Here is a 27,568-nt window from a genome sequence, read left to right as displayed (position 1 = left end):
ACCATAAAATTATTTTCGTTGCTACTTCATAACTGTAATTTTGCTACTGTTATGAATTGTAATGTAAATATCTGTGTTTTCTGATGGTCTTAGGCTCCACAGCAGCGGTTCTCAACCTGTGGGTCGCGACCCACAGGTTGAGAAAGAACCTCTAGCAGGGTCGCCTAAGACCACCGGAAAACACAGATATTTACATTACGATTCATTAATAGTAGCAAAATTACAGTTATGAAGTAGCAACGAAAATAATTTTATGGTTGGGGGTCACCACAACATGAGGAACTGTATTAAAGGGTCGATGCATTAGAAAGGCTGAGAACCACTGCTCTAAAGCAACCCTGGTATTGTCCCCACCCCATGGAGGAGGATGCTACAGCATGGATCCGGGTGCTTTACTGTGTCTGTTTTACAGGTGAGGAGCCCACAGCACGGAGTGGTTCAGGACCTTCCTCAGGGAGGCAGAGCTGAGTGTCTCGCCTGGTAGTCTCCCTGGAGAGCTCGCATCCTTAGGAAATACAAGTATTGGCTCCCACATGTAGCGAACACACAATTTTGCCTGCATTATTTGTTTGTTTAATGTTGGTTGTGATGGTGTTTCTGTGTGCTTGCAAACAAACTCACTAATATGTTTATTGAGTATAATCCCTGTGCCAGGCATTGTGCTACGGGCTTTATATGCTTTGGTTCCTTTAACTACCAGCTAACAAGGTGAATGATACCCAGAGAGGGTACAAATCATGCCAAGGTCACAGAGGTAGTGAGAGGTGCCCAAGGTCACCCAGGTGGAGGCAGGAGATGAACCCAGCGGTCTGCTCCAGAAGCCACACCCCTACACTCTTCTGTTCACCTGTTCCTTCCTCTCTAAAATATAACACTTCCATTATATTTTATGGAACCCACACCCCTACACCTTACACACAGCCGGGTACATAGTAGATGTCTGAAAACAAGCAGCTGTTCTTGGTTTTGTTCTCACTAAATGCGAAAAGCCCAGTAGGCATTTTCTTCCAAGAAAATGACGGAAAGATGAATTTATGAGACCGTCTGTTCCGAGGGCAGATCCTTTGTCCCTTTTAAACTGCAACAAAGCCCCTGCATTGCTGGTCACCACCAGTTCCCGAATCCACCTGCTCATGGGAAACCCGGGATTGCCAGAGAAGCATGCGGTTCCCTGGGCCCTGCTTCCTGCCACGCTGATGTAGGTGCTCCAGGGGTCAGGGTGGACACCTGCTTTGCTAATGATTTTGCCTGCATTCTGGTCAGCAGCAGGACTGCTAAACACCTTGATGCAGGATGTCCTCAAAGCAACTCGGAGAGCTGTGTGTTTCCCCGAGGGCTGCCACAAGCTGCCCCGCGCCAGTCGGCAGTCTTGCGGCTCACACAGCCTCCCTGCCACCGAGCACTGACAGATGGAAGCTATTCTTATTATTTAACATTTATTAAGCTCCCACAGTGTCCCAGGAGCTGCATGGAACAGGGGTGTGGGTGGTCCCAAAACGTCTGTCCCCAGAAGGCTGTGGCCACATGGAGGGGCGGGGATGGGCGTCTCCTTCCCTTGTCAAAGCCCACCCTCCCCCTCCTCCCAAACAGTTCCAGCTTCATCCCCAGATGTCCTGATGGAGCCTGTGGACAAAGATGTGGGCGAGGATTCAGCATGACAGAGACCTGCACATCCTCCTTCATGCTTTGTCTAGCTTCCCCAGTTCCCCAGGCTGTCGACTAGGGAGTGGGAGAAATGTGCATTCACACCACCCAAGGTCATGTGCTGAGGATGTCCAACCCATCCCTCCCTCTTCCCTGCCTTCCCTGATGGCACCCAGTTCTGTCCAGCTTCTCTAAAAATAGTGTGGTGAGGGCCTAGGGGGTGTGGGGTGGAGGGTTCAATGGGAAAAAAGGGGGGCATATGAATTACTTTCAACAATAAAGATAAATTTTAAAATCTGTATCCAGTGGTTATGAGGAATCTCTGTCGAGTGTGGGAACAGAGAGCTGCAAACCTGCCAGCCATCCCCAAACCTGGAGCATCTTCATAAGCAAAGGAAAGGGAAGCAACCCAGAGCATCATGCAAAACCAGGACAGCAGCACTGGTGGCCTCCCTTACAGGGTTCCCACACAGAGCAGGCGCTGCTCGCGGTGCTTCACAGACATCACCCCAGCAAATCCTTTCTGGGGATGAGTGTGACTGGCCTCGGTGTCACGTTGAGACAGTGGGGACAGTCACACCAATGGAATCTGACAGTTGATGCCCCATATCACACAGGGGCCGGATGCCGGCTCAGATGGCCTTGGCATTGTCATGCTGCCCGCATAACGTCACGGCTGTGCTGCAAAGCTCTCGTATGTGTTCATGTTTGAGCTCTTTTATCCTGACATAGACTTTGGGAGGCAGAACATACGGGATATCACTCCCCTTTTATAGAGAAGGAAGCAGAGGCTCAGCAAGGTCAAGTAACTTCCCCAAAGCACCAAGGGAGGGTCATGGCCAGAAGCAGGTTTCCCTGGTCTAAATCCTTAACTGTGCTGCCTCATGAAACAAGAAGAAATAGCTCTTGGGAGAGTAGTTTCTGAGAACACTGGACACTGGACAAGCTGGCTGCCTCTCAGTCCCCACACTCTGTCCACCCTCAGGAGCCCAGGAGGAGTAGAGAGTGGGAGGGAAGGTGACAGCTGAGGAGGCCGCCTTCAGGCCTAGCAGTGATGTGGAGACTCTACGGCCTTCCTCCAGGCCAGAAGGAAGGGCAGGGCAGGGCTGCTCACAGCTTCAGAGACAGGGCTCTTGCTGTGATTCCTCCCCTTCCCAAAAACAAAACAGCCCGGCTAGTGTGGCTCAGTGGTTGAGTAGCAACCTATGAACCAGGTGGTCACTGTTTGATTCCTGGTCGGGGCACATGCCTGGGTTGCAGGCTCGATCCCCAGTGGGGGCATGCAGGAGGCAGCCGATCAATGATTCTCTATCATCATTGATGTTTCTATCTATCTCTCTCTCTTCCTCTCTCTGAAATTAGTAAAAACATTTAAAATAAGTGAAAAAAAATACCCTTTGTCCCTCCAAAAATGTCAGAAATCCTGCCCTTTGGGAAGGATGGAGAACCTGTCTATCGGAGCCATCTTCCTGGGATGGTAGCAAAACCTGCCTGGTTAAGACCTCCTATTGGGTGAGATGAGTGGGTCTAGGGCTCTGTAGGTTTCTACCTTCAAGCAGTTATGCTTAACTTCTGACTCTACTGCCCACGGCCTGGCTATGAGGACAGAGACGGGGTCTTAGTCATCCAGTGTCTCAGTGCTTAGAAGGGAACCCAGGATGGACCCCGTGATAATCAATAAATAATGCCATTGCTGAGTGAATGCATTTCACAGTCCCTCTCCTCCTCCTTTGACGAGCCCAAAGATTTCAATTTAGAATCTGGGGATGGTTGGAAACAACAGTGCTCGATGCCCAGAGGAAAAGACCTGTGGGGTATTGAGTTCAATGTTTCTGGGCACCTCTTAGGGTCCGGCAGTTAATCAAGCTGCACTGGCTGCCTGTTTGCTGGTGGGATGTATGTGTGATAGGTCGGTCTATCTTTAGACGGGAAAGGAACATAAACAGGGCAGAGTATCTCCATAATAAATCACCTGGGGAAAGCACTTACCCAAAACAACCTTGAAAAGACAGGGAGGGGGCTCTCTTCACCAGCCCGGGCTCAGATTGCTGAACAACAAGGCAGCAGCAAGGAGTGTGAAACCCACAAGTCCCTTCAGCCAGCGAGGCCCATGCCAGGGTATTATAAAAAGCTCACTTGCTGATATAGCATGCCATTAAAATGATCAAAATGACAGATGGCTGCTGCAGAAACACATCCTTTTTATAGGACTGATCTTCATCAGAAGAGCCTGACAGTGTCCCTTTAATCTTTTAATTAAAAGGAACGCATTTCTCTAAAACAGAACAGACTTTCTTATTTCTGGATTTGTTCATGGAGGAATTGCGAATGGAAGAAGTGATGTGCTTGCATGGTCTGAAAAGCCCATTCTTGCCTCTGTTAGAGGATGTCCTTCTCAGAACGTCTTCACTTCCCTAGATCCTGGTGTTCTCACCTGTAAAGGAGTGAAAATGCCCCCCCTCCCCACACACACACCCTACTGGTAGACACGAGTGCAATGACTTTAGGTGGGAAGACGCTGAGTATATTGCCATATCTGCATCTGATGCACCTGATTGTGAGTAGAGACGTGAGATGCACTAGATGACGGTCAATTTGCCTGGTGAGTATGACCACTGACAAAGAGCAATCGGGGTAAGTAAGATCAGAAACCCAGCCCTCTCTTCCATGGGGAGGGTGTGTGTGCGGGGTTTGGGAGAGAAAAACCCACACGTTGGGATGTTTGCAATGGTTTCAGCTATCATTGTTGTTGATAACAAGAACCTAGTGTTTACCTGTGCAGCGCCCTGTCCAGGACTAATTTTCCCTCCACTCACAGCCCGTGAAGCTCAGGTAGCACTGAGCCCAACTTGCAGGCCTGCTGTGGGCAGTCAGATCAAGGGGACCGGTTTGGGGATGGGCACGGCCCACAAGGTGAGCCTAGGAGCCTGCGCTCTGGAATTTTGCAGAAGGAGTTGGGACAGAGGCTTGCTGAGATGGGCTGGGATGTAAGCCTGCGATGGCAGGGCACCTTCTGTGCCACCACTTGGACAGGGTGTGCTCGCAAACGAAGATCCAGTGGGACAGCCACTGCAGGGGCCTAGGAATTCAACTGCACCTGAAACCAGACATTTCCTTTTCCCTCTCTACTGATGTAAATTAGATTTTGTCACTTGCAGATAAAAGAGCTCTAAATAAACACCTATTCTCCCCCCTCCCTTGAGAATACACAATACAGAATAAATATCATGTACATGTGTGTATATATATGTGTATATATCAGGATATAAGATACATGTGGCTACTGAGTTTGTGTGTATTGCATTCTGCTTCCTTACCCTCTCCTAGTTCACAGCCCCGCATATAGTAGGTGCTTAATAAATAATCGCCGGCCGAAGAGATGAATCACATTTAAAGCTCACAGCCCCTTTGCAAGACAGGTATTCCTGCTTTCACTGTGCCGCAGTGCAAACAGCCCTGGAGAGGTTAATTGACAAGCCCAAGGCCACACGCTTAGTACATGCCAGAGCCAATCTATCAACCCAGGCCTGCCTGACTCCAAACTCTCTTCGGAGAATTTGCCACCTCCCTGACTCTTTAGTCTGCTGTTGACACGGCCTCTTTGGCAGCACAGAAAAGTCACTCAGTGACTAAGACAGAGCTGCCTGGAGGGATAGGGCACCGGCAGCCTTGCGTGCTGAGTCCTTTCCCAACCCGCAGACACGCAGAGCACGTAGATAGCACTGCAGGGCAGCAGTGTCGAAATCTGAAAATGGCTCCACCAGCCACAGAGCTAAACAAGTTTATTTCTTTTAAGTTTGCCCAGAAATGTATCCAAATGACCAGCAAGTTGCCCATAGCGCCCCCCCCCCCCGCCCCGCCCCATCTCTCTGTAGGGGTGGTTACTCCCAGTCTATCTCTGAAACAAGCACTCGGCTAATTCCTGGAGTGGCTACACATCCGTAGGCAGATCTCCCATAACATACATGGCCACATTCAACCAGGCTGAGTCTGCTTCAAAATCCAGAGGGCAGGGTTTGTTTAGACATCGCTGCTCTCCTCAGAGAGCCTTTAATCGGCATTTCTCTGACACCACCTGGCTCTGTGAACTTGAAGTAGGAAAACAGCCTTCAGGGAGCTTATGGTCTCAGAGAGAAAAGGGTGCGGGGTCAGGACCCAAATCCAGGGAATTCCATGTCCACCTGCTGGGTCTCAGAAGGGTGCTATGCAGCACAGTCCTACGTGGACCACTCAGGGCTTAGGGGCTCCATTTCTGACATTCCTTCCAGGCCCTTTTGCCCTCTACCGTGTGACTTTTGAGACCTATGTTTAAACAATGCCAACTCCCACAGTGCCAAGGGTTGGGAAAGACACTGAAGGTCTATCTTCATGTGTGAATCCAGCCCCATGAAGGGTCCCAGGTTCCATTCTGGCCAAGGGCACATGCCAGGGTTGTGGGCTTGATACCCTCCCAGTAGGGGGCGTGCAGGAGGCAGCCAATCAATGATTCTCTCTCATCATTGATGTTTCTCTCTCTCTATCCCTCTCCCTTCATCTCTGAAATCAATAAAATATATTTACATAAAAAAAGAAAAAGTGCAAACTGGGTTAGCTCAATCCCCCATATGCATTCTTGAATTCTTTGCATGTCTAAAAGGAAAAACGATCCACCTTGTTATGTGTTCAACAAGGCTAGATGATGGGTTCAATGGGTCCACTGTGGTAAAGATTCTGGTTTTCCTGGGAGATGGAGGCTGGGCCAGTGGTAACTATCAACTCTACTCCTAGAACAAAGGAGCCAGGTGAGTACCTCCCTCAGCTCTATCAGGAAACACCTCCATTCACTGTCTTTGCAGAATAAGGCGGTGCTCTCCTCTCACAATATCTGGTCTACTAAATATTTTTTCTCTGACTTCAAAGACAGAAATAGGACGATGCTGGTCTGAACTTTAAAAGTGGCACCTGGAGGACCTATGAAAAGGAAGTTCTCCTGCCATAGAATCCCTTGCTCTAGAGGGTGGAAAGACTCCAATGGAACAACCGTGGCACATGGCCACTGTGGCTCTGTTTGCACTCCTCTCGTCCACGGGGGCTTGCTGTCAGTGATAGAGGACAAGGTCTGCTTTTGATCATGTTAATGTCTTGCTGAGGATATTATTAAGGGTAGGTGGCTCCTTCATTATAAGAAAGCCCTGGCATCTTGAAAAGGTGGGAAGAAACCCACAAGGTCAAGGTAGGCCAGCTGATAACAGTCTGCGGGAATGCTGGGAGGCAGCTATTGGTGCATCACTGAGAGGTGACTGTGTGTGTGAGAGTGCTAGGATTTTTCTCTCTTCGAGTTGCACTTCTTCCCCTTGCACACATTACTGCAATGGGGTGACATGAGTTTTGTGATGTCCATGGGCAAATACCATGGGTTCGCTCAGCAAACCAGAGGTGAAGCTAATCTCTCCTGGCCACGGCATTTCAGAGTGTCCGTGGGGGTGGGAGACAAAGGGGAGGAAACCTGTCACAGTAGCTGGTCCCAGGCTCCCTGCTGCTCTACTTCTCTGACTTACAGATAACTAGTTACAGAAGGTGTCAGCGGGAAAACAAACTATGATCAGGCTAAGATTTGCAAGTAAAATCACTTGTTTCTTCCGAAAATAGCCGGATACGTTTCTTAAATGCCCTGCGAAGGAGGAAGAAATAGGGTCTCCCCAATTTCTCAGCTGGCCCGTGCATCTTCTCATCTATCACCGGGGTAATACGTCCAGAGTGGCATTTCATAATGACAGCAACATTCCAGCAAATCAATAGTTATTTAATTCCCAACAAGCTCCCGAGTCCATTAAGCCTGATTACATTCACCCATTGCAGTGGGTGCCGTTATTTTTCCTGCACCGGCACTTAATCTATAACAGGAACTTATGAGAACTTTCAAAAGCAATTTCAGCATCAATCAGCATAGAGTGAAGGGCACCATTTGCTTGTAATTATTTATCAGACGGGGTGACAGAGGGTCGGACCAAACTCTAGTGGCCAACCTTCACCCCAAGTTTCCAACAGAACAAAGGCCTTCAGATTTGCCACTAAGTCCTACTTCAGACTCCACGCAGGCCACGCTGGCTTGCTTATGCCAGGGAACACAGAACTATTCCCAGGTCGTGAAGGCCCGCTCATTCTCTAGGCAAGTCCATTTATTTCTCACATGCAACACGGAGCCTGGGATTCAGCAACAGCCATAAATCTGGGACGACCAAATGTTTTGTTATTGCTTAGAATCACCCTTGAATGACTCAAATCACCAAGATTCTTACAGTTAATAAGCAACACTCAGAAAAGGAGGGAAAAAAGGTTTTTGACCACAATCCTCCCCAGAAATTTTAATTAATAAGCGAGAATGTGGCAAAATGTTAAAATTTCACAAGGTTGCAGGGAAAAGGACATACTAAGTGCATTTAGTTTTCCTCTCCTGTAGACACAAGACACAGACTGTCTTACAAAGGGATGCCTGTTCCAAAACAAGCAAACAAAAAACACAACAGCCAAAACCAGCCGGGATTTCCATGACGTTCAGGCTCTAACGCCAGTAGCTGTGAGCTGTCCACCGAGGACTTCAGACACGCACCCAGAATCCAATGCTAGTTTAAAAAGACAAACTGTTGAGAAGAAAGAAAATATCTTACTCAGAGACGATTCTCCCTGCACAGAAAGAAGAGCCTAAAACATAAAACCAACATACATTCCAATCCTCCCCTTTCTTGCCATCATTAAGAAGCAAAGAACCGGTAAGGGTTTCCTGGAAAAACCTCTGAACTTCATAAATTAACCAGCCGTCGAGTGTTCCTTTCTGCCTCAGTGCTACCCTTCAACCCAGGGGAGTGGGCAGGGGGGGCTCCTGTGAAAACAGACGCAGGAATTTAAGCCTATTGCATGCTCTTTCCATTTCTGGGCAAACCCTCTTAACCAGGTGGCCTCATGCTCAGTTCCTCTGCCTCATGATCTGCTCTGGGAGACCGAGTCCCCGGAAAGCCAGGAAGGAGAGCAAATCCTTTGCCCCGTGGTCAACCTCCCGAAGCAAAGGCATGAATGTTAAACAGCAGCCAGATCAATACAAGCAAATATAGCTCAACTACACCATTTATTCAGCCATGAGAGATGTCAATAGCCAGATTAGGGTGATCCATCTTTTTGATTTCCCACTGTCTTCTCACTGACTACACGAGGGCTTTTTCCTGTATTAAAAGTGTTTGCTTTCTCAACCATAAAAATTCCAATTATTACTCGGAACGCGCTGGAGTTAAGTTGCTGGCTGGCAGTGGCCTTGAATTACCTGGATCAGCCCGGGGAAGTAGGGGGCCGCGGGGACGATCATAGGCACTCCGTAGGGATGCAGGAGGACTCCTTGAGAAGGCAACATGCTTCCCGTGAAGGTGTTTTTCCCTCTGAAGCTCAACACATCGATGGGGAGTTAGGGGAAAAAATCTATAAACCCAACTTCTTCCGAACTACAAAGCTGAGAGCCAAATGGCTTCTGGCAGGGGCCAAGCGCTCATCACCGCGGAGAGGGGAAGGGAAGAAAATCCGAATCAGCAACTCTCCATGTGAAAGTTTTCTTCCCAGACGACAGCGAAGAGAAACAGCAGCTGCAGGGTTGATGCTACCAAAATGGAAGGTGCTATTTTGGGAATGGCTTGCCTAACACCACTAACCAAATACCCTTCATTAATTTAGTTCTCGGAGAGACAGAGAGAGAGAGACCAAGAGACCGAGAGAAACGGAGTCAGGATATGGGAGTTGGGCAATTCCTGATGAATTTGGCCCAAAAGACAAGGGACACCTTCTCCGTGGGACTTTTTAGAGAGCAAAACACCTGAGAAATGTAAATTGATAGGATTATCAGCTGCCACTTAAAACTGGAGGAGGTTAATGTGTCCCGGCTTTGGTACTGATCAAAAAGAAACTAAGAAGACAGTCTAGTTTATTATCCTCTCTTCCTCTGGTTTTAATCTTAAAGAGGCAATTTGTGCAAATAATATAATACTACTAGCTAATATTTGCAGTATGCGCTGTGCACAGAGAACGAGCTTAATTATTTACATGTGTTATGTAATTTCATTTTCACCACTCCCCGGAGTGGGCACTGTTATTGGGTCCAGGTAACAAACGGGAACTAGGCTCACGCTAGTTGAATTGTTTGCTCATGGTCATGCACTCGGAAGAGGCAGGGCAGGGTTACAAACACAATTTCCAAACACAATTTCTGACCAGGACGCTACTTTCATCACAGTATTTCGATCTGTAATGGGACATCATATGCTGTGTGTGTGTGTGTGTGTGCGCGCGCGCACGCGCATGTATGTGTAGTTTAAAAAATATTCTTTGTCTTTGAGCTTTCAATTGTTATATATTAACGTGCACTATATTAATAAGGGATGTCTCCCTGGTCCCAGAATTTAAAGGCATACTGAATGTGAACTAAAACTATGGATGAGAAATACCTTTGAGCCAATATTTGAAATCTTTCCAGCATGTGATAATGCCCAATGATAGTTTAGGATCCCTTCCATGGTAGTAGATAAATTCTTCTGGGTTTACATGAATTGGAATTGTACTGATCTGAATGTCCTACATACAGGCTGTGTGATCTTTAACAACTTATTTAGTGTCTCTGAACCTCAGTTTCTTCATTTGGAAAATGAAGACCCTACCTCCAAGGGTTGTGTGACATATAAAGTCCTTGGCACCTACCCATGCATAATACGAGAGGCTGTTAGCCATTCTTACCATGGGTTTCCTGTTGTCCTAATGATTGGTCTAGTCCTTTCTGTGGCTTCAGAATGAAGGCCCATATAACATTCAAAGAGTCACTCTTATAACCTTCACACTAGGAAAGCAAGGGGGTGTGTTTCGAGTTCCACTGTTTTGAGAACAATGATGTAAAACGGACAAAGTGAGCCCACTCAGCTTCCGCTCAAGGCCCAGGGCTCTCTGAAAATCACCTTCAAACCAAACACCTGCCTGCCATATTCCACCTCCAACTCGAGGCAGGATACAAGATATAGATTTTTGTCCAAACTGGAAGCGCTTCAGACACCGCAAAACACATTCAACTATTGGCTTTTTCTAAATCCAAATGCCAATTCCTCCACTTTTAGATAGCCAAGGTGTTTTTACACTACACTAATTTTAGTTGCTTGATATAGCTGCATAGTTACATTTTTAGATAACGGCAGTGGACAGCGTTTGGCAGAGAATTCAATTATTTAAGGCTGCATTTTGGCTATCGTGACACGTTTTCTCTGTAACGGATTCTCATGCAGCCAAGTGGCCCCGTAGTTGCAACAGGGAAAGCTCAGTTAACAGCTGCAGGCTGACCCCTCTTACCTAACAGCCTGATACAGTTGCTAACTTTAGCTTTTGACTCTGACTTTCAACACTGCTCTTCTGAGAAGTTACTGGTTAGGACATCAGTGTGCCGCAGACAGCATCCCAGGAGGGGAGAACTCTTGCTACTTTGCCTAAGGCCTGGCTCAGATTGAGTGATGTCTCTTCAATGTGATAAAGTGGGAAGACCATTGGACCAGGAGGTAGGAAATGTAATTCAGTCAGAAGTCCAAAAATGTACACATCCAGACTCATGGTTTCCTGAACAAAGAACAGAGGTAACAATATCCACTTACTCTTCACCAAGAGTGGGCCGATGAGCAAAATTGTGGGGATGTTTTGGAAACTGTAAAGTTTTACAAGTCCAAAGGATCATTATCTATATATATCCATACATAACTTTATATATCTCTACATATCTATATATCTATATATTTATATCTCTCTCTATATATATATCTATATACTGTATGTATATGTGTGTGTGTGTGTGTGTGTATATATATATATATATATATATATATATATATATAATTAAAGAACCTGATGATTGCAGTCAGAAATGTGAAACATTTTACATATGGGAGATATGTATATATATATATGTGTATATATATATATACATATATATATATATATATATATAGAGAGAGAGAGAGAGAGAGAGAGAGAGAGAGAGAAATGAGAAACACTTATGGGACATACAGATTTATATATTCTTTGCAGAGAATATGTCCTGTTTACTTTTGTGGAACTCCATAATATGAAAATCTTTTGCTGCTCCTGCATAATGAGTGTCCTTTTTCTCCCTCTGAAAATAAAGGCTATTTGTTTTGGGACCCTTTTTACTTTGACAGCCAGGAAGTTCAGAGCCCAAATAAGAGGTTCCACTCTGTCCATCTTGTTGACTTTACTGACTGCATATTTGTGTTCTTGTCTTCCTGTCCTCACCACCTCCGGTCCTAGCTACTGTTACTTACATTTTCTCTGATTCTGACTTCATCTGTAACTTGTCTTCTGGGATCCATTTCCCCACTAACGGGCCGGTGCCACAGTCTCTGCATCCCTGCTTTTTGGTGGGGTGGCTGGGGCACGTGGCCACGGTAAGTGGTTGGCCACCCAATGTCTAGTGTGCAGTATTAAGTTCCTGGCATATTGCAGGCACTTAAAAAAAAGTAGGATAAAAGAATAAGGTAAACAACAGAGACTATAGTTCTGGTAATGGCTAGGCAACCGACGTGAGTCTCCAAAAAGGACTGATTTCAATCTAAGGCCCATGAGTTAATATCACTCTGGCCACCACCAGCAGAATGGCCAGCCTTTTCCTGCAGATGAGAAATGGGCAGATGCTAAAGACTTCAGGTGCTATGGACTTGATTCTCTCTGCTGCACCGCCCCCAAACTCTGTCATTGTTGCATGAAGGTAGCCACAGACCATGCATAAGTGAACACTTCAATCTGAATTTCCCATCATTTCAACTGGTCATGAAATAGCCTTCTTTTGTTTTTTGTTTTTTTGTGTGTGTCAACCATTTAAAGTGCAGAAACCATTGTTAGCTTGTGGGTCATTCAACAACAGGCAACAGGCCTGGTGTGGCTCACAGGCCGTGGCCCGCTGACCCCTGATTTAGAGCATTATATTCTATCCAACCCGCGGAGGTCAGACCTGAACACAATGGCAAACAGGCAGGCTTTCTGTTCTCTTCTCCTTCTTCACCTGTTTCTGGTCTTTGCAGTCACTTCCTTGGTGCCATTTCTGTCAATCTTCCCTGTGTTAGGGATTTTCATCAAGAGATTTTATTTTCTTAGCCAGTCTTTGAGAGTTCAATCTCATCCCTTCTCCCACTTAAAAATAATCCTCCCATCTTTCTCACCTTCCAGGGTGGCACTGCCTTCTGAGTTATTAGCTTCTCTTTTCCTTTCCTCGATGAAAGGTGCCATTCATTCTCGTCCATCTAATGTCTACAATGGTGACCAGACAAATGAAGTTTCCCAAAACCTTTCCAGAGAGAATGGATGAATGGATGACTGCTTTGGAAGAGTGTGGGGAAAGCCAAGAGGCTGCAGGGTCGCCAGGTGATTAAGAGATTCCTTCCGGAGACCTGGGTGCATCTTGGCACAGTAGAAAAAGCAGGCGTTTCATAGTTGGGACGGCTGGTTTGGGATCTTGGCTCTGTCATCATTTCATGCAGTTGATCTCAGAGGAGATATGCAGCCAGGAATCCTTGTCTTCTTGGGGGAAACACAGGACAATGCCTGTACCTTCTGCCAGGTATGCTGCCACCATGAGATGACAGGATGTATATGGCTGATTCTGGTACTTGGAGCACAAAGCGCTAGTTTATTTTTACTTCTCTCTTCACATTTTTTAATTGTTTTCTGATCACCGCAGTCCTGATGTTGGATCTGTCCCCTGAATGCCCCCACCAACACCCAGCACTGATGTCCCTGTCAGAGCCCTGCCTTTCTGTTCCCCTCACACAACTGCTTGCATGAACACCCTACCCCTCAACCAGCAGCACAGCCTGCCCGCCTTCCCCAGCACTCCTGACTCCCCATCTAAACCCCTGAAAGGCCAGCGGGGATTTGTATCAGGGCAGGGAAAGATCTGCCTGGTAATCACAGCCAGATTTGTCCCCATTTTATCTCCTCTACCTCCTCCTTCCACTGGGAGTAGAATAGACGCTTAGCAAGTACTTGAGAATCATCTGTGGTATCCACGGCAGAGGTGGAGGTTCAGACAGGTTAACTGACATATCCGAGGTTAAACGGAAAAATGTGTGCTTTGTCAGTTACCAAGAGCCTCCTACTTGCCCCAATCTCTGCTACATCATGATGAATGGCCACTCCAGAGCAACAACTCGAAGCGAAATTCATAAACTCTACTCACCACCAGACATGCATTCTGACCTAGCTCAATACAGGTGAGAACACAGCATGGACCTCAGAGGGAAATTCCCAGAGATGCTAAGTAATGCTCATGGTCCTGATGCCCAGTCTGACACCTGAGTTCCCAGAAGGGCATCCAGTGAATCACCAGGGAGGCAGGATCTTCCACAGTACAAGTTTCCATAGATTGTAGGTGTGATGCAGTGGGCCACTGACCAGCTGCTTCACAAATTACAGCCACCTCCTGTGTCCTCGGTGGAGGACCAACCCAGTCAGCCAAGCCACATCCTGGGAAGAGAAGCCATGTCCCCAACTTCTTATGGACTGGTTCAGTTACTATGTGTTCATGAATCGATGTATGTAAAGCTCTTGGGAGAATATCCAGTACCTACTAAGCTTTATTTCTCACTGTGACATTATTTGCCAACCCCTGTTCCCTCCTTGCAAAAGCATCATAGCACAGTAGGTAGGAGCTCACAATGAGCCACATTTCTCATCAAAACGCCAATTGTGTGTACTTATATGCACATTACTTAACCTCTCTGTGCCTCAAATTGAATAATTTTAAAATAACAATATTCTCTGGAACCTAGTCTCATGGTCTAGAGATTTGGATAAGAGTACTCTGCAGACCTGTTTAGCTTGGGGACTAGCTCATAGCAGACTCAGTCAATGGGTGTTAATGGTTGTTGTCGGGACAACAGCATCAGCATCGGCTGCTCTGCAGGATGGAATCAGTTCAAATCAGACCTTTCCCAACCCAGGAGTGTCCTCACTCTTCCTCCCTTCCACAGCCAGTGGGTTAAGTAAGGTCACCCTTTCTAATGCAGCCTATGCTGTACCTTCTCGTGTAAGACACACCTCCTCCTCCCATGTTCTAAATAAAAAACAAGCAGGATGTGTGAGTGGCTTCCGTATATGAAAGATACAGTTTTAAAACTTAAATACGATAATTTCAAATTCAAACGAAGACTTATGAGGATGATGGAGATAGTAATTCAGGGACACAGGGCCACCCTACTCAGCAGTATTGTCCCACCTCCAAAAAAACGATGATGAAGATGCACAAAGAAAATTCCAGTCGGTCTTGTAAGTGAGGAGGCTGCTGATTACCCTTAGCAACTTGAACCCCAGTGGTCCAGGCCTCTGTCTGCTGCTCTGGGTTCATTAAGCGTGTCTTGACCTGGTTCTCCTCTGAAAGCCAGACTGGCTGGCTGAATGAGCAAATCTAAGAATATCAGCCCCGCACATCATCTCTGCTGAGATCAACAGTGCTTCAGGAACTGACCCCTGACCTGTCTGGGATGAATGGCAACTGGGCTGGAGAATTTGTTGACCTTGCTGGAGACGAACAAATCCTCCCTGGGGTCTCCCAGAATGGGGGAGGAAGGATCAGCTGCTCCCCTCGATGTTGCTATGTGCCCTCCTTACTGTCTCTGCCTTTTGTGCTGCAGGTCCCTGCAGGAGCTGGATACACAGAGACCATGCCAGATAGCACAGCCTCCAGGACTCATAACTGGGCCTTCCTGCCCAAATGCCAGGCACATGTACTCCCTGTGAACTTGCCCAACTACCTGAGTGCTACACACATCCTTTTCCCCTTAGAGACTAAGTACCTAGAAGGGCATCTCCCAATGCATGGTCTGCACAGTAGAAGCTGCATGAGATGCTGCATGGTAAAAAGAATCCCATGGCCAAAGAAGTAGGAGAAATTCAGCAAGCTCTCTCTCCCTCTTGAGGATTCATGTCATCTACTAGCAAAGAAAAGCCCCTGAGAAGTCTTGCAAGAAAAAAAAGAAAGAAACCTGATCGACTTTTTTTGACCCAGACATTCCCAGACTTATTTGATGGCCAATTGGCCATCCATCCATCCATCTGTCATCTATCCATCTTGCTATCGATTTGAATATCTGGCTATTGAGAATTAATTGTGTTAATCCCTGTGCCACGTTCTCTACCCATTCTCCTTGTTCCTATTTTCCTACTTTTTATCCTCATCAGAATCTTCATGGACATTATCAATCATCATCATCATCACAGTTGCCACCATTTATTTATTCAAAGCTTACTTTGCTCTTTTTTCATCATAAGTGTTATCCCGGTTTATCCTCTCTACATCCCTATGAAGTAGATTCTGTTAAAATCATTGCACTATGGACAGGAACACTGAAAGATGAAGCAAACTGGCCAAGAACATAGATGGCAAATGACAAAGCTATTTCTTGAGCGAGGGCTGCAGAGCCCTGGTTGTTAACTACTATATGATAATCATGAATGCACTCTGAGAAATGCTCACCTGGGCAAGATTCAAGCTCAGTGGTCTCCTTAGCTCCTTTACCCGCAACCCCTCACTCAGTCTCAACCATTAGAGGCAAAGGAAGACAAAAAAGCAAAGCCAGTAGAAACAGCTAGACAAGACTTCAAAGCCTGGGGAAGGGCTGGCTTTCACCACCCCACTGCATCTTTAGGAAGTGGGAAGCACAGTCACATGGACATGGGCTGGTCACACAGGAACACCAGCAAAGAGTAACCATAGGATGCACAAAGAGGAGGGGGGCGATCCAGAAAAAGGGGTGCTAAAGAGACTATTGCATGACCTTTCTGTGTGATTCTGAAGCATCATCTGGCCTTGGAGGCTGTGTCCTTGGCCATTTCTCACATCAAGGCCTCTTCCAGAGGGGAGCTGCTGATTTTTAACTCTTGTGTTTGATGCATGGAGCACTCTGAGAATTTTGCCCTCGTCCCAGGAAACTGCCCATAGCTCACAACATTTTGCATATCATTGCAGGGAGTTGCCAGACCTTCTGAAATTCACCTGTGGACCTTTGAGGGGCCTCTGATTCTCTGTCAGATTTTGAAGTATGTGGTCAATGTGTGCTGTGTTTTCTAGAAAGGACAGGCATGGACAGAGTCAGCATTCTTTAAGTCAGGCCACATTAACAGTGCGGATGGCGGTTCCTGCGTGGAATCATGTTGACACGCTGATCTCCACTACAACTTTGAGAATGAGTAGCTGCCACTGAAAAGTTCTCCTGCCAAAGCTTGACGGGGGTTTCCAAGAAGGCAATCTGTGGAGATGCTAAGACATTCCATATCGTCAAACCAAGTCAGACTCAAAGAAATCCCAACACCCATCCTTAGCTCTCTTGTCTAACAGAGAGCTACTCTCCTAAGATAGCTTTCACCTCCAACTTCAGGTAAGAAAACAGACACCATCAAACCAAGGAGTGGGTGTTGGGGATGGTAGGGCACCCACCAAGCACAATGCTGGGGAAGAATACAGCTAGGGAATATACACTTGGCCTTGCAGGTAACACAGGGCTAAGAGGGACCCAGAGCCAGGCTGTGCTGAGCTGCGCAGCTGAGACCTGAGAGGAGGAGCCAGGGGCTGGCCACTGCACAAGGTTTCGCCACAATGTCACGATCAGGCAGCTGGTGGCAACAGAGAGCATCTGACAGGTGGCTTTTCAACTTCCCAGATTAGCAGCCCCCTTCTGGGACACGCTGGGCACATCAAAAGAGGAACCACCCTGAGCGACCTCATTTCCTCTCTGATTCTTCCATTACAATCTATTTTTAAATGTTGTTTTTGTTTTTTGTTTTTTTTAACCAACCATATATACCAAATACTATTGGCCAGACACCATCTCACCTTCTAACCCTTTTATGTGTTAACTCATTTAATCTTCATCACCACCATATAAGGCAAGAGCTGTTATTATCCTTGATGGCTGATAGGGAACCTGAAACACAGAGAGGTTAAGTAACTTGTCCAAGGTCACATAGCTTGTGAATGGGGAATCTGCTCCAGAGTTAGGTACTCCTATGCTGTGCTGCTGCTCCAGAAAAGACATATTTTTTTAAAAATAGAATTCTGCTGGCTTCCCATTGACTAATTAAAAAACAAACTTATTTTACTTTTTAGTGTGATAGCAACGTGTCCTATTGGCTAAGAACTCAGAGCTGAAGCCATACTATGCTGAGGTGCACATTCTGGCTCTGAACATTTCTGGCTTGTGGTCCTGGGCAAGTACTTAACCTCTCTAAATGCCAATACCTTCATATTTGGAGGAAACAACACTTTTGACACAGGGCTGTGGGGAGAACTCTGAATAACATGGTGATGCACTTGGGCTTGAGTCCACCTTTACATGTGTGAGCTTTATTCCAGGTGGTTTTGTCTTAGCATGACCCTCTCCACTCCCACGAATGCCAGGCACCTTGGTAATTCCTCATTTATCCCTGCTTGATCCCAGACATCCCCGTTTCATGACTCAAGAAACCCTCATGTTGAAGCGAGTTTGAGCTGGGTCTCTGTCCTTTATAACGAACAGATTCTGGACTAATTCAATAGTGATGGTAAGACCAGCAGGTACACATACACACATCAAACATACCTTGTGCTTATTTAAAAAACCAACACACTTTTCATAGAACTTTCTAAGTGTCAAACACCACTTATTCTAAGCTCGTTAAGAACGAGTTCATTTCATCTTTTTAACAATTCTCTGGTAGCGCTACACCTCATAGCCCATTCCACAGATGAGGACATGCAACTCTGAGAGTTTGTATCATTCCTGGCTCTTTGAGTGGGCGGACCTTTGCCAAAGCCACGCTGCCTGACTCCAAGTCCTACTTCCTTTCCTCTGCATGCTCTGCCTTACCAAGCATGTTGATGCCTTAGCTAAGCAAGGGTAACCCGGAGGCCTCCCCGGGAGCTTGTACCAGCACACAGGTGCCCACATTGTAAACGCTGCCTCTATGCTAGACCTCCTCTCAGTGACTCCTCGGGGAAATGCCTGGGCGACGAATGAGAATTCTAAATACCCTTCCAGAGACATCCCACTGAGTCAGAGCCAGCACAGGCTGCACACTCTCTACCTGCATCCAGACCTAGACCCAGCAGCACCGCCTGAAATCACCCCACCGTGGTCCACACCTTCCTGCTCAATAATGTCTGGCAGACAGAGCCCTTGGCCCCTCTACACATGTTTGTAAACTCACTGCACCGGGTGTTCTTTGGGGACTCATTTTCCTGCACACTCACGTATCACAGACCTGAGCTCAACAAGTGGGCGTTCCCTGAAATAGTCACCCTGTTCCTCTGCGTCTCCCCCGCCAATGCTGAATAGCACTCATTGCGGAAATTCACAGACTCCAGGGTGGCTGTTGGCTTTAGGATTACCACCCAGGCCTCACTTCCTTGGAGACTGGTGGCCGGCCTGGAAGATGAATGCTCCTCTCAGGACCAAAATAGAACAAAGGGACAAAAGAGAACTGAAGGGTTTAAAATTAGGATAAAAAGAGAGAAACCTGGCACTACAATGGCCTCCCTTAACTGCTTAAAACTTACCAGTGATGCCCAACTTTTCGTTTCCTTTATCCCCATATGTTCCCACCCTCCCACTGGGACCTAACATTTGCAGGCACTATTTCTCATTCTGGCTAGTGGTGTGCTCATCTGCCTACCTCGCCAAGCAGCCCTCGTTGTTATTTTTGTAATTACCGGGAGTCTTTTTTCATGTTGCACCCGGCCAGAACTCTGGCTCACCATGCCCGGTTATTCCCAGAACACATGGAGGGGACGGGGGTGGGTCTGCAGTGGGAAGGGGCAGCCCTCCTGCCCGCTTTGGAAAGCAGCATTGAGAAGCAGCAGACGGGAAGGCACTGGGGACATTTCTTAAAGCCTGCATTCTGCGCCACTTTATTTAACAAGCATTCTCAGTGTTCACTGTGGAGTTTGTTTATTAGAACAAAGGCTGTACTATTTTTTTACACATAGTAATGCATTTAGTCATCATGATGACTGACAACAGATATCATCATTCCCGTTTTACACATGAGAAAGCTGAAACAATGGACGTTAAAGTAACTGGCCAATGGGCATAGTAGATGGCAAGTGGCAGATTTAAATCAAATTTCAATGCAGGCACTATATGTGAAACTGTTCTACCACAATGCATTCTACTCAGCATCGCCAGGATCACTATCATCACCAAACATACCCCCACCGCCACACCCCCACCATGTCTACCATCACTTCTACCACCACTATCACAGCATCTCCCTAACATCACCACCACCACCAATTCCATCAACACCATCACTATCATCAAGCATCACCATCATCACCACACCCACACCATCTCTACTATCACTTCTACCACAACTCTCACAGCACCTCCACTAATACCACCACCACAACACCATCATCATCACCAACACCATCATTATCACCACGCATCACCATACCCCCACCAACTCTATCATCACTTCTACCGCCACTATAAAAGCACCTCCACTAATACTACCACCACCACCAAGACCAACACTATCATCACCACCAACACCACCAAACATCACCAGCAACAACAAGACTGCCACTATACTACCATTACCATCACTACCTCCATTAGGATCACCATCTCCACCTCCACCACCACCACTACTATACTACTATCACCATCTTTACCTCCATCACCATCACCATTAACACCTCCATCAACAGCACAACCACAATCAGTACCAACACTACCACCACCACCATCAACACCTCCATTACCACCACCACCACCACCACCCAAACCTTCAACACCTCCATTACCACCACCACCACCACTACCACCACCACCACAAAGAGTAAAAGCATTTATTGAGCTTTTCCATTTGCTGGGGGCTGTGCCGGGTGCTATACAAACAATCTCATGCCACACTCACAACTCTAGTTCCTGATCCTGCATTACCTCTATTTCATAGAAATGAAGCTTCTTAGCAACTGACTTATCATCATAGAAATGAAGCTTCAGTGAGCTTGGAGACTGGCCCAGGTAGATGGTCAGAAGTCTGTCAGCTTAGTTGATATTTTAAGATGCAAAGCCAGCTTTGCCCAACACTGACGAGAATGCAATTAACCCCGGTGCTCCTTTGACCAGAGGCAGGAGAGGGAGGCATTGCCCACGGGACACATCACCAAGCCTGCTCCCGCTTCTCACCCACCCTATTAGAAGTCAGTTGCTAAGATATGAGAGATCGCCCCACTAAGTTGGCATATAATTTTGTGTGGCAACTCTGCTACCAAACAGTGCACAAGACCAAGTGTGAGATTCTCGGCTTTGGCCAAATACCATTCAGGGGGCGCTGGCCTGCAGTATTCTGAAACTGGTCTGTAGTTCTCTCCGCTGGAGCCCACACCCAGGCCAGCACCTCCTGAGGCACTTCCCTCCTCACCAGCACCCTCGGATGTCCCCCTGCAGCATGTTACATTTGTTCCCTTTGGCCGAGTCTGTCTCTGTGGGGTGGAGAGGTGTCACAAAGAATAGCAGGGTTGTTTTTCCAAAACTCTCACTCCTGTCCATGGCTCTATCAGCTCCTAGTCCAAGCGGCCATCATCCGGCCCTGAATTACTGCTGTGGTCTCCTACCTGAGCCTCTGCTTTCAGTCTTACCCCTCTAATCTATTCTGCACAGAACAGCTGAACTCGTCTTTTAAAGGCAAAATTCAATCCCATTTCTCCCATGTCAAGCCCCTTCGTCTCTTCCCCTCCCTTTTTATTCCTTTGAGGATGAAATCTAACTCCCATATCAGTGCTTTCAAAAACTGTGTTGCCCTAACCCGTTTGGCTCAGTGGATAGAGCGTCAGCCTGCGGACTGAAAGGTCCCAGGTTCAATTCCGGTCAAGGGCATGTACCTTGGTTGTGGGCACGTCCCCAGTGGGGGGTGTGCAGGAGACGGCTGATCAATATTTCTCTCTCATCGATGTTTCTGACTCTCTATCACTCTCCCTTCCTCTCTGTAAAAATATCAATAAAATATATTTTTAAAAAATTCACTTTCTCTACATGTTCTCCAACTGCTGTTTAAAAAAAAGACACAAAAGACAAAAACAAAAACAAAAAAACCCTGTGGATTCTAGGCCCTCTGCCTCCTTCCTGCTCTTTCACGCTACTCCAGCCATCCTGGCCTTTTCTCTGTCCCCCGAGATCGCCAGACACAGAACAGCCATGCCATAAACTCTCTGCCTCAGTGACAATGGTCTTCTCCACCGCAGTCCCCACCTCCTTCACTCAGCTTCGATGCCACTTCCTCAGCGAGAGCTTCCTTCTGTCCTGAATCCAGCCCCTGCTATTTTCTGTGGACGCCCTTCTCTTTATCACAACTTAGAATACATGTTTCTACCATGATCACTTGCTCATCGCCTGGCATCCCCACAAACTCAGAAGCTCCATAAAGGAAAAAGAAGTTGGATTCCTTGTCTCTATGTCCTCAGTGACTAACCCAACTCTTTTAGGCAGTGCAGAGGTTACATGAATATTTGTTGAGTGAATAAGTAAGTGAATTAATTATTAACCAATTACGTGCCAGAGGAGAGGAGGTCTGATTTAATCATTATGGATGTCACTTGCTTTGCTATAGACAACGTGATAAGCCTTTCATAAGTCTATCAGAAAGTGTTAGGGACATTTTACAAATGGTTAAAAACATGGCATTTCCCTTCTCTGATAGTATCAGATAAACTCTCAGACTCTGTCTTCCATGCCAGGCGACAGTTGTCTTATGTAATGTAGTAATTGCTGGCTTGAATTAAAGGCATTGTTATTTTGGAGAGTGGAGAGTTGCTCTTTTTCTGACATAAGAAGTGAAGGATCCACCCCTCATATTAGCACATCATCTTCTTGGCATGCTGCATGATTAAGGAGGAAATGTGATTTTATTTTGTGGGAAATTGATATTTTTTCACCAAGTTGAGAGGCGCTATCGGAATAAAGGGCTGTTTATTTGGGCGAATCACCAGCCTCGCACAAATCCCAAGCGCTAATTGCATAATGGGTCTTTACAAAACGCCATAGCATGGGGTAGGCTGGTTTCTCTGTTTTCGGTTTGAAAAATAGATTGTTTAATAAGCCATCAGAGCTATATGTAAACCAAGTAAACAATAGAGCAGATGTTGACGGCTGTCTTGTGCCTCGTAGACATAATTAAAGACAATGAGACACTCACGGAGTCAAGAACAGAGGACAAATGCAAACACAGAAATCAGTACAGTATGGATGTCAGCTGCACTTGCGGGACACCTGCTTCCTCAGTGCAAGGCGCTGTCTCATGTTTCCCAGGATGGACAATGTTTGCCGTGCTCACTGTTTACTTACGTAATTGTGTACATTTTGTTCTCCACTTTTCAGGAAGACAGGAAAGGTAGTCTCTTCAATTGAGTATTTGTTTCAATTTCATGATCACTGAATTTGACCCTCGATAGCTTCAAAGAACGTTTTTAATCTTTTCCATAAGCATAAACATTCATAAAAACCACTTTCACATTTATAAAAGAAATCTAGGCCCCGGGTTGGGTGGGAGGAAGAGAGGGGTTTATTCATTTTTCTCTGCATTCATCCATTCGTGTATTTTTTAAGGAGTTCTACTAAATTGAGTTGTTTATTTCCTAAAAGCCTTACACATCTTTAATTCAGGCATATTTCCTAAAATGATGATTTCACCTTATACAAAAGTAATCCAGCTGCGTACGCTATGTAAAGTATTCTAATTTTCTAAATATTCTCTTTTGCCCTCAAACTCCTACTCAGAGATCTGTTAGTTTTCATCTCTCAGTTCCATAGGGGAAGAAAAATAACCACACACAATGAAGCACATGACATGATTAAGAGAACAGAAGTGTAATCCCCCAAAAAGGCAAAACAACAGGGCTTTTCTCTGCAGATGTCTTGAAAGAGTAACCGAGGGTTCCAATCCCTCTCTTGATTATATCATTCCGCCCCTTCCAATTAGGAAAAAGAAGCTGAAGTTAAAATCAGCTTCCTATGGCTTACTGGACAGGAGAAAGTTCCCCAGATCCAGAATTCTCAGCTTAGAAAATAGATGACCTCACACACTTTCAAAGCAAAAGGAATTTACAGAACTCTTTTTCCCGTAAGCCACTGACTGTTTAAAGCCTCAGAAATCCCATCGAGGAAGGACCCCAAGATGCCCAAGTGACTTGCAGGGGCGGTGATGCGACTGCAGGTCACGCCCATCGCCCAGTCTGTCCTTCAGGGTGATTTGGAAGGAAGGCGATCCTTGTGTGATCTGCATCTCTTATGTTAGGAAAATGGTGTCAGCCCATTTTCACAGACAAGATCCAGAAGCATAAATACCACATTGGGAGACAAATAGGGCCCTGATGCTACTATGAAACAGAGAGATCGGCCCTGAAACACCAAAAACAGATCCATCCCGCTCCTCATTCACTCTTGAAAATGTCCCTCGGTGACACCCACACACACGCACATGCACACACACATGCACACGTGTATGCACATGCTCACACACATATGTGCACACATATGTGCACACATACAGGATCTCAGAGGCTCAGGAAGGTTGCAAAGCACTGAATTCTTTTGATTTATAGAGCAGCCTGCACTGCATGGAGCAAAACAGCATGGCAACAGGGGACCCCGCTCCCAGAAATTCCTTTATGAACATGACCAGGCCCCACAAGTGAACAAAGCAGTGGTGCAGGGTGTATAAATCATTAATACGGTGCCGGGCAGTGACTGCATTTCCTGTGTTGGTTGGAGAGCTCCTCAGCACAACGGGGACTTGGGGATTGGAATTGGCTGCGGAGAAACGCACTCCATCATCCTGCGAGCGGATGTGCTTCCCATCAGCCCTGCTCTCCTCTCTTCCCCACCCTCCCGGAGCCTGACAGCCTCGCCGCGTGTTGTAATTTATTCAACAGTAATCATAATGACTTAAAAATAAAATAACGAGAAAGCTTCAAAGTTGAAAGCTCTCCCCACTGACTCTCTCCCTTTCTGACAAGTTTCGCCTTTGAAAGGAAAGAGAAATGAGGACTCCTGGCTGGGAGAGGCTGATTTTCACAGTTGATGGGCCTGCAGGGCCTGGGTGCAGCCTGCAGACCCCGCCGCCCAATGGCACGGGCCCTGTCGGTTCTGGAGTGAGAGTCTCTGGTTTTCAACCTCCTCTCCTCCACCACCTGCCTCAGATCAGCATGGAAGGAAAGGAAAGGACTCCTACCTACTCCCCCGGAGGCCTTTTGTGGGGGATTAAATGAGGTAGCCCATGTAAAAGTGCTTCGTAGTGTATTTGTCACATAGTGCTCCATAAAAGTTATTGATTATTTCATTATTTTAATTATTTTATTATTATCTTCATCGCTGTTGAGGCTGGCTGGATTCTCTGACTTCCTAAATGATCTTGCAAGAAGCATCTCCTACTGCTTACAGAGTAGATTTGTTTTTTGAATGGAACTAAAAGGAGACATTAAAAAAAAAAAAAGAGGGAGAGAAAAAGGCAGAAAAAAAGAACAAGAGTGTTCTCAAGAATCCAGTCACATGTTCTGAATGGAGACCCCTAGTGGCAAGTTCAGCTATTGCACCATGAAGAAAGACTCTCTCCACTCCCTATTTTAACTATTCATTGCAAACGCTTAGGAGAAAAGGGGTTGGGGGAAGGAGGGAAGGAGGGAAGGAGGGAAGGAGGGAAGGAAGGAAGGAGGGAAGGAAGGAAGGAAGGAAGGAAGGAAGGAAGGAAGGAAGGAAGGAAGGAAGGAAGGAAGGAAGGAAGGAAGGAAGGAAGGAAGGAAGGAGGGAAGGAAGGAAAAAAACCCATAGTTTTATGCATATTATTTGGATGAGAGCATCCATCAGCCAGTTTAAGTAGAGAGAGTACATAGATTCAAAGCAAACTCATTTGCAGGGGCAGCTTCTGTGTTTCTAGAAATTTGAGGAGTGGCTGGATGGAGAGAGTCATGACACCAGGAGGTCCACACCTCATTCTTCTGCTTCAGAATAAAGAGGACAAGCAATAAGGCAGCAGAGGTACACACACTCCCTCACATAGGACAGACCCAGAGCCGGAAAACACGCATGTGGGCCGGACAGTCACCCTGAAACTGGGGCATTTGCCCAGGCATCCATGCAAGTACCTAAGCACAGCCAGGCCCCAGAAAAACTCCCCCTGACTCCCCCCGGTGACAATCTGCACATTAGCAGGCGCCTGCCACATTCAAGCTTATGGGAATCAGCTCCAACGTGTGCCCAAGTCCCCTGCATCACAGAATAATGACATTCTGAATAGAAATAAATGAAGCCCCTGCAGTGTGATTCTGTCAGCTTTTGAAAGTAAATAACTTTGCTACTGACAAGAGCAAGACAATTTTTATTTTCCCTCCTCCTGTCACGGAGCATTAATTGAGATGTGCAGCCACTTTCCAATCCAACATGGCCAGCAGCACTGAGTTGGCAGAAGGAGAGAGAAGAAAACCAGATCAGGTAGGAGGGACCAAGAACCCTGAGGGAGACCCCCAGGTTCCTTGGGTCTGTGTCCTTGGCAGACCGTGGTGTGTATGTGTGTGTGTGTGTGTGTGTGTGTGTGTGTGTGTGTGTATCACATTTACTTGGAAGAAATAAAAAATCATGCTCAGCTTCAGTAAACAAGCATTCATTCATTCATTAATTCACTCATTCTTCCTTTCATTTTTTTTAACAAAGGTCTGTTGGCTGCTCACTGTGTCCCAGGCACTGTTAGTGTGTCCATCTGTACCATACAAATCTTACAAAGAACGGTTATGAAATGGTTATCCTTAACCCTATTTTCCTGACGAAGCTACTAAAGCTCCAAATCAAGTAAAGCCTCTTGCTCAATCTAGTTGGTCAGCAAATTGAATAGCAGAGTTGGGATCAAGCCTTCAGTTCAAGACTTCTGTCCTATATAGGCCTCCAGAGATAGCAATCGTTTCTTAAACTACGCTTCGGGCGGCAGGGGGAGGGGGGTGGGACCTGACACCAACTGGTTCTAAAATGATGTAGGTTTCTCAGCTGAATTTCCATAAGAGCCTTGAGCTCTTGAGATGGACAGTTGGATACTGCTAAATGTAGATGTCACTGCTCATTCTGTTTTTGGATATCGACATTGCTCCCTGTTAAGGAAAGACTCATCTGGGGGGGGATCTCCCAGCTCTCATTCTTGCCTAAGAGCAGGGCTTGCCCTCCCTTCCCCCCACCCCCCACCCCTACCCCCACCCCAATGCCTGGACTCAGGCAGAGCAGAACTAAGGGAAGATGGAGCTATTTGCTGTTGCTTTTGATAAGGGGATCTAGTCCTCAAGGTGAGCCTGGGCAAACATCAAATGCCAAAAACGAACAGTCTCATTAAGACTAACCCCTTTGTGTATTTACTCATCAGGGCACTTCCATCCTACAGCTGCCTGTACTTTCTTCCGTAGCTGCAATGGGAAAAACGTCCTCAGGTCTCTGGGAACACACACTCACCTGCCAAGTGCTTTTCGCTCTGGCTCCACCCCTAATCTTGATTCTGTGTGTGTGTTAAACACAACATAAAGAACAGCAGCAAAACAGGGGGAGACTACTCCTCACCTGAAGGCCGGGCCAGTGTCAGAAATCACAGCCGCCCCCAGCCCCGTGGTCTCAGAGCCCCGCACGCTGCAGATGGGGAGTATGTGCCCGCTTTCCTTTGCTGTGTGCTCTGACCGCAGTTCTGTCAGAGGGGAGAGGAGGTGACGCAGAGAGATAAGTAGAGTCTTTCTCTTTGCAAAGCAGCTCAGGGGAGGAATGAATGATTCCGTACCAGACATGAAAGGGGATGCCTAGGAAATCCAACGGACCCAGCCAACATTACCCAATGATGGCACAGGGATGGGTGTCTTGATAGA

The 27,568-nt window shown here is 46.6% G+C and overlaps 1 protein-coding gene across 43 annotated transcripts in view; it reads right to left on the bottom strand.

Annotated features, from left to right (window-relative positions):
* The window catches only part of RBFOX1 (RNA binding fox-1 homolog 1), a 2,122,525-nt gene that overhangs the window by 345,298 nt on the left and 1,749,659 nt on the right, over window positions 1-27,568 (bottom strand). For 5 of the 43 annotated variants that reach the window (XM_080678216.1, XM_080678215.1, XM_080678228.1 and 2 more), the window contains exon 1: window positions 8,939-9,282. The exons of the other annotated variants lie outside the window; for them this stretch is intronic. In XM_080678216.1, coding sequence (XP_080534342.1) covers window positions 8,939-9,025 — 87 coding nt within the window. In that variant the 5' untranslated portion in view covers window positions 9,026-9,282. Of the gene's footprint in view, window positions 1-8,938; window positions 9,283-27,568 lie in introns of those variants that run through there. 43 annotated transcript variants of the gene reach the window in all.

Source organism: Plecotus auritus, assembly GCF_963455305.1.
Source record: "Plecotus auritus genome assembly, chromosome: 7".
In the NCBI taxonomy this organism is placed as follows: domain Eukaryota; kingdom Metazoa; phylum Chordata; class Mammalia; order Chiroptera; family Vespertilionidae; genus Plecotus; species Plecotus auritus.
Note: the sequence above shows the minus strand (reverse complement) of the source record. Positions and strands in the feature narration are given on the sequence as shown.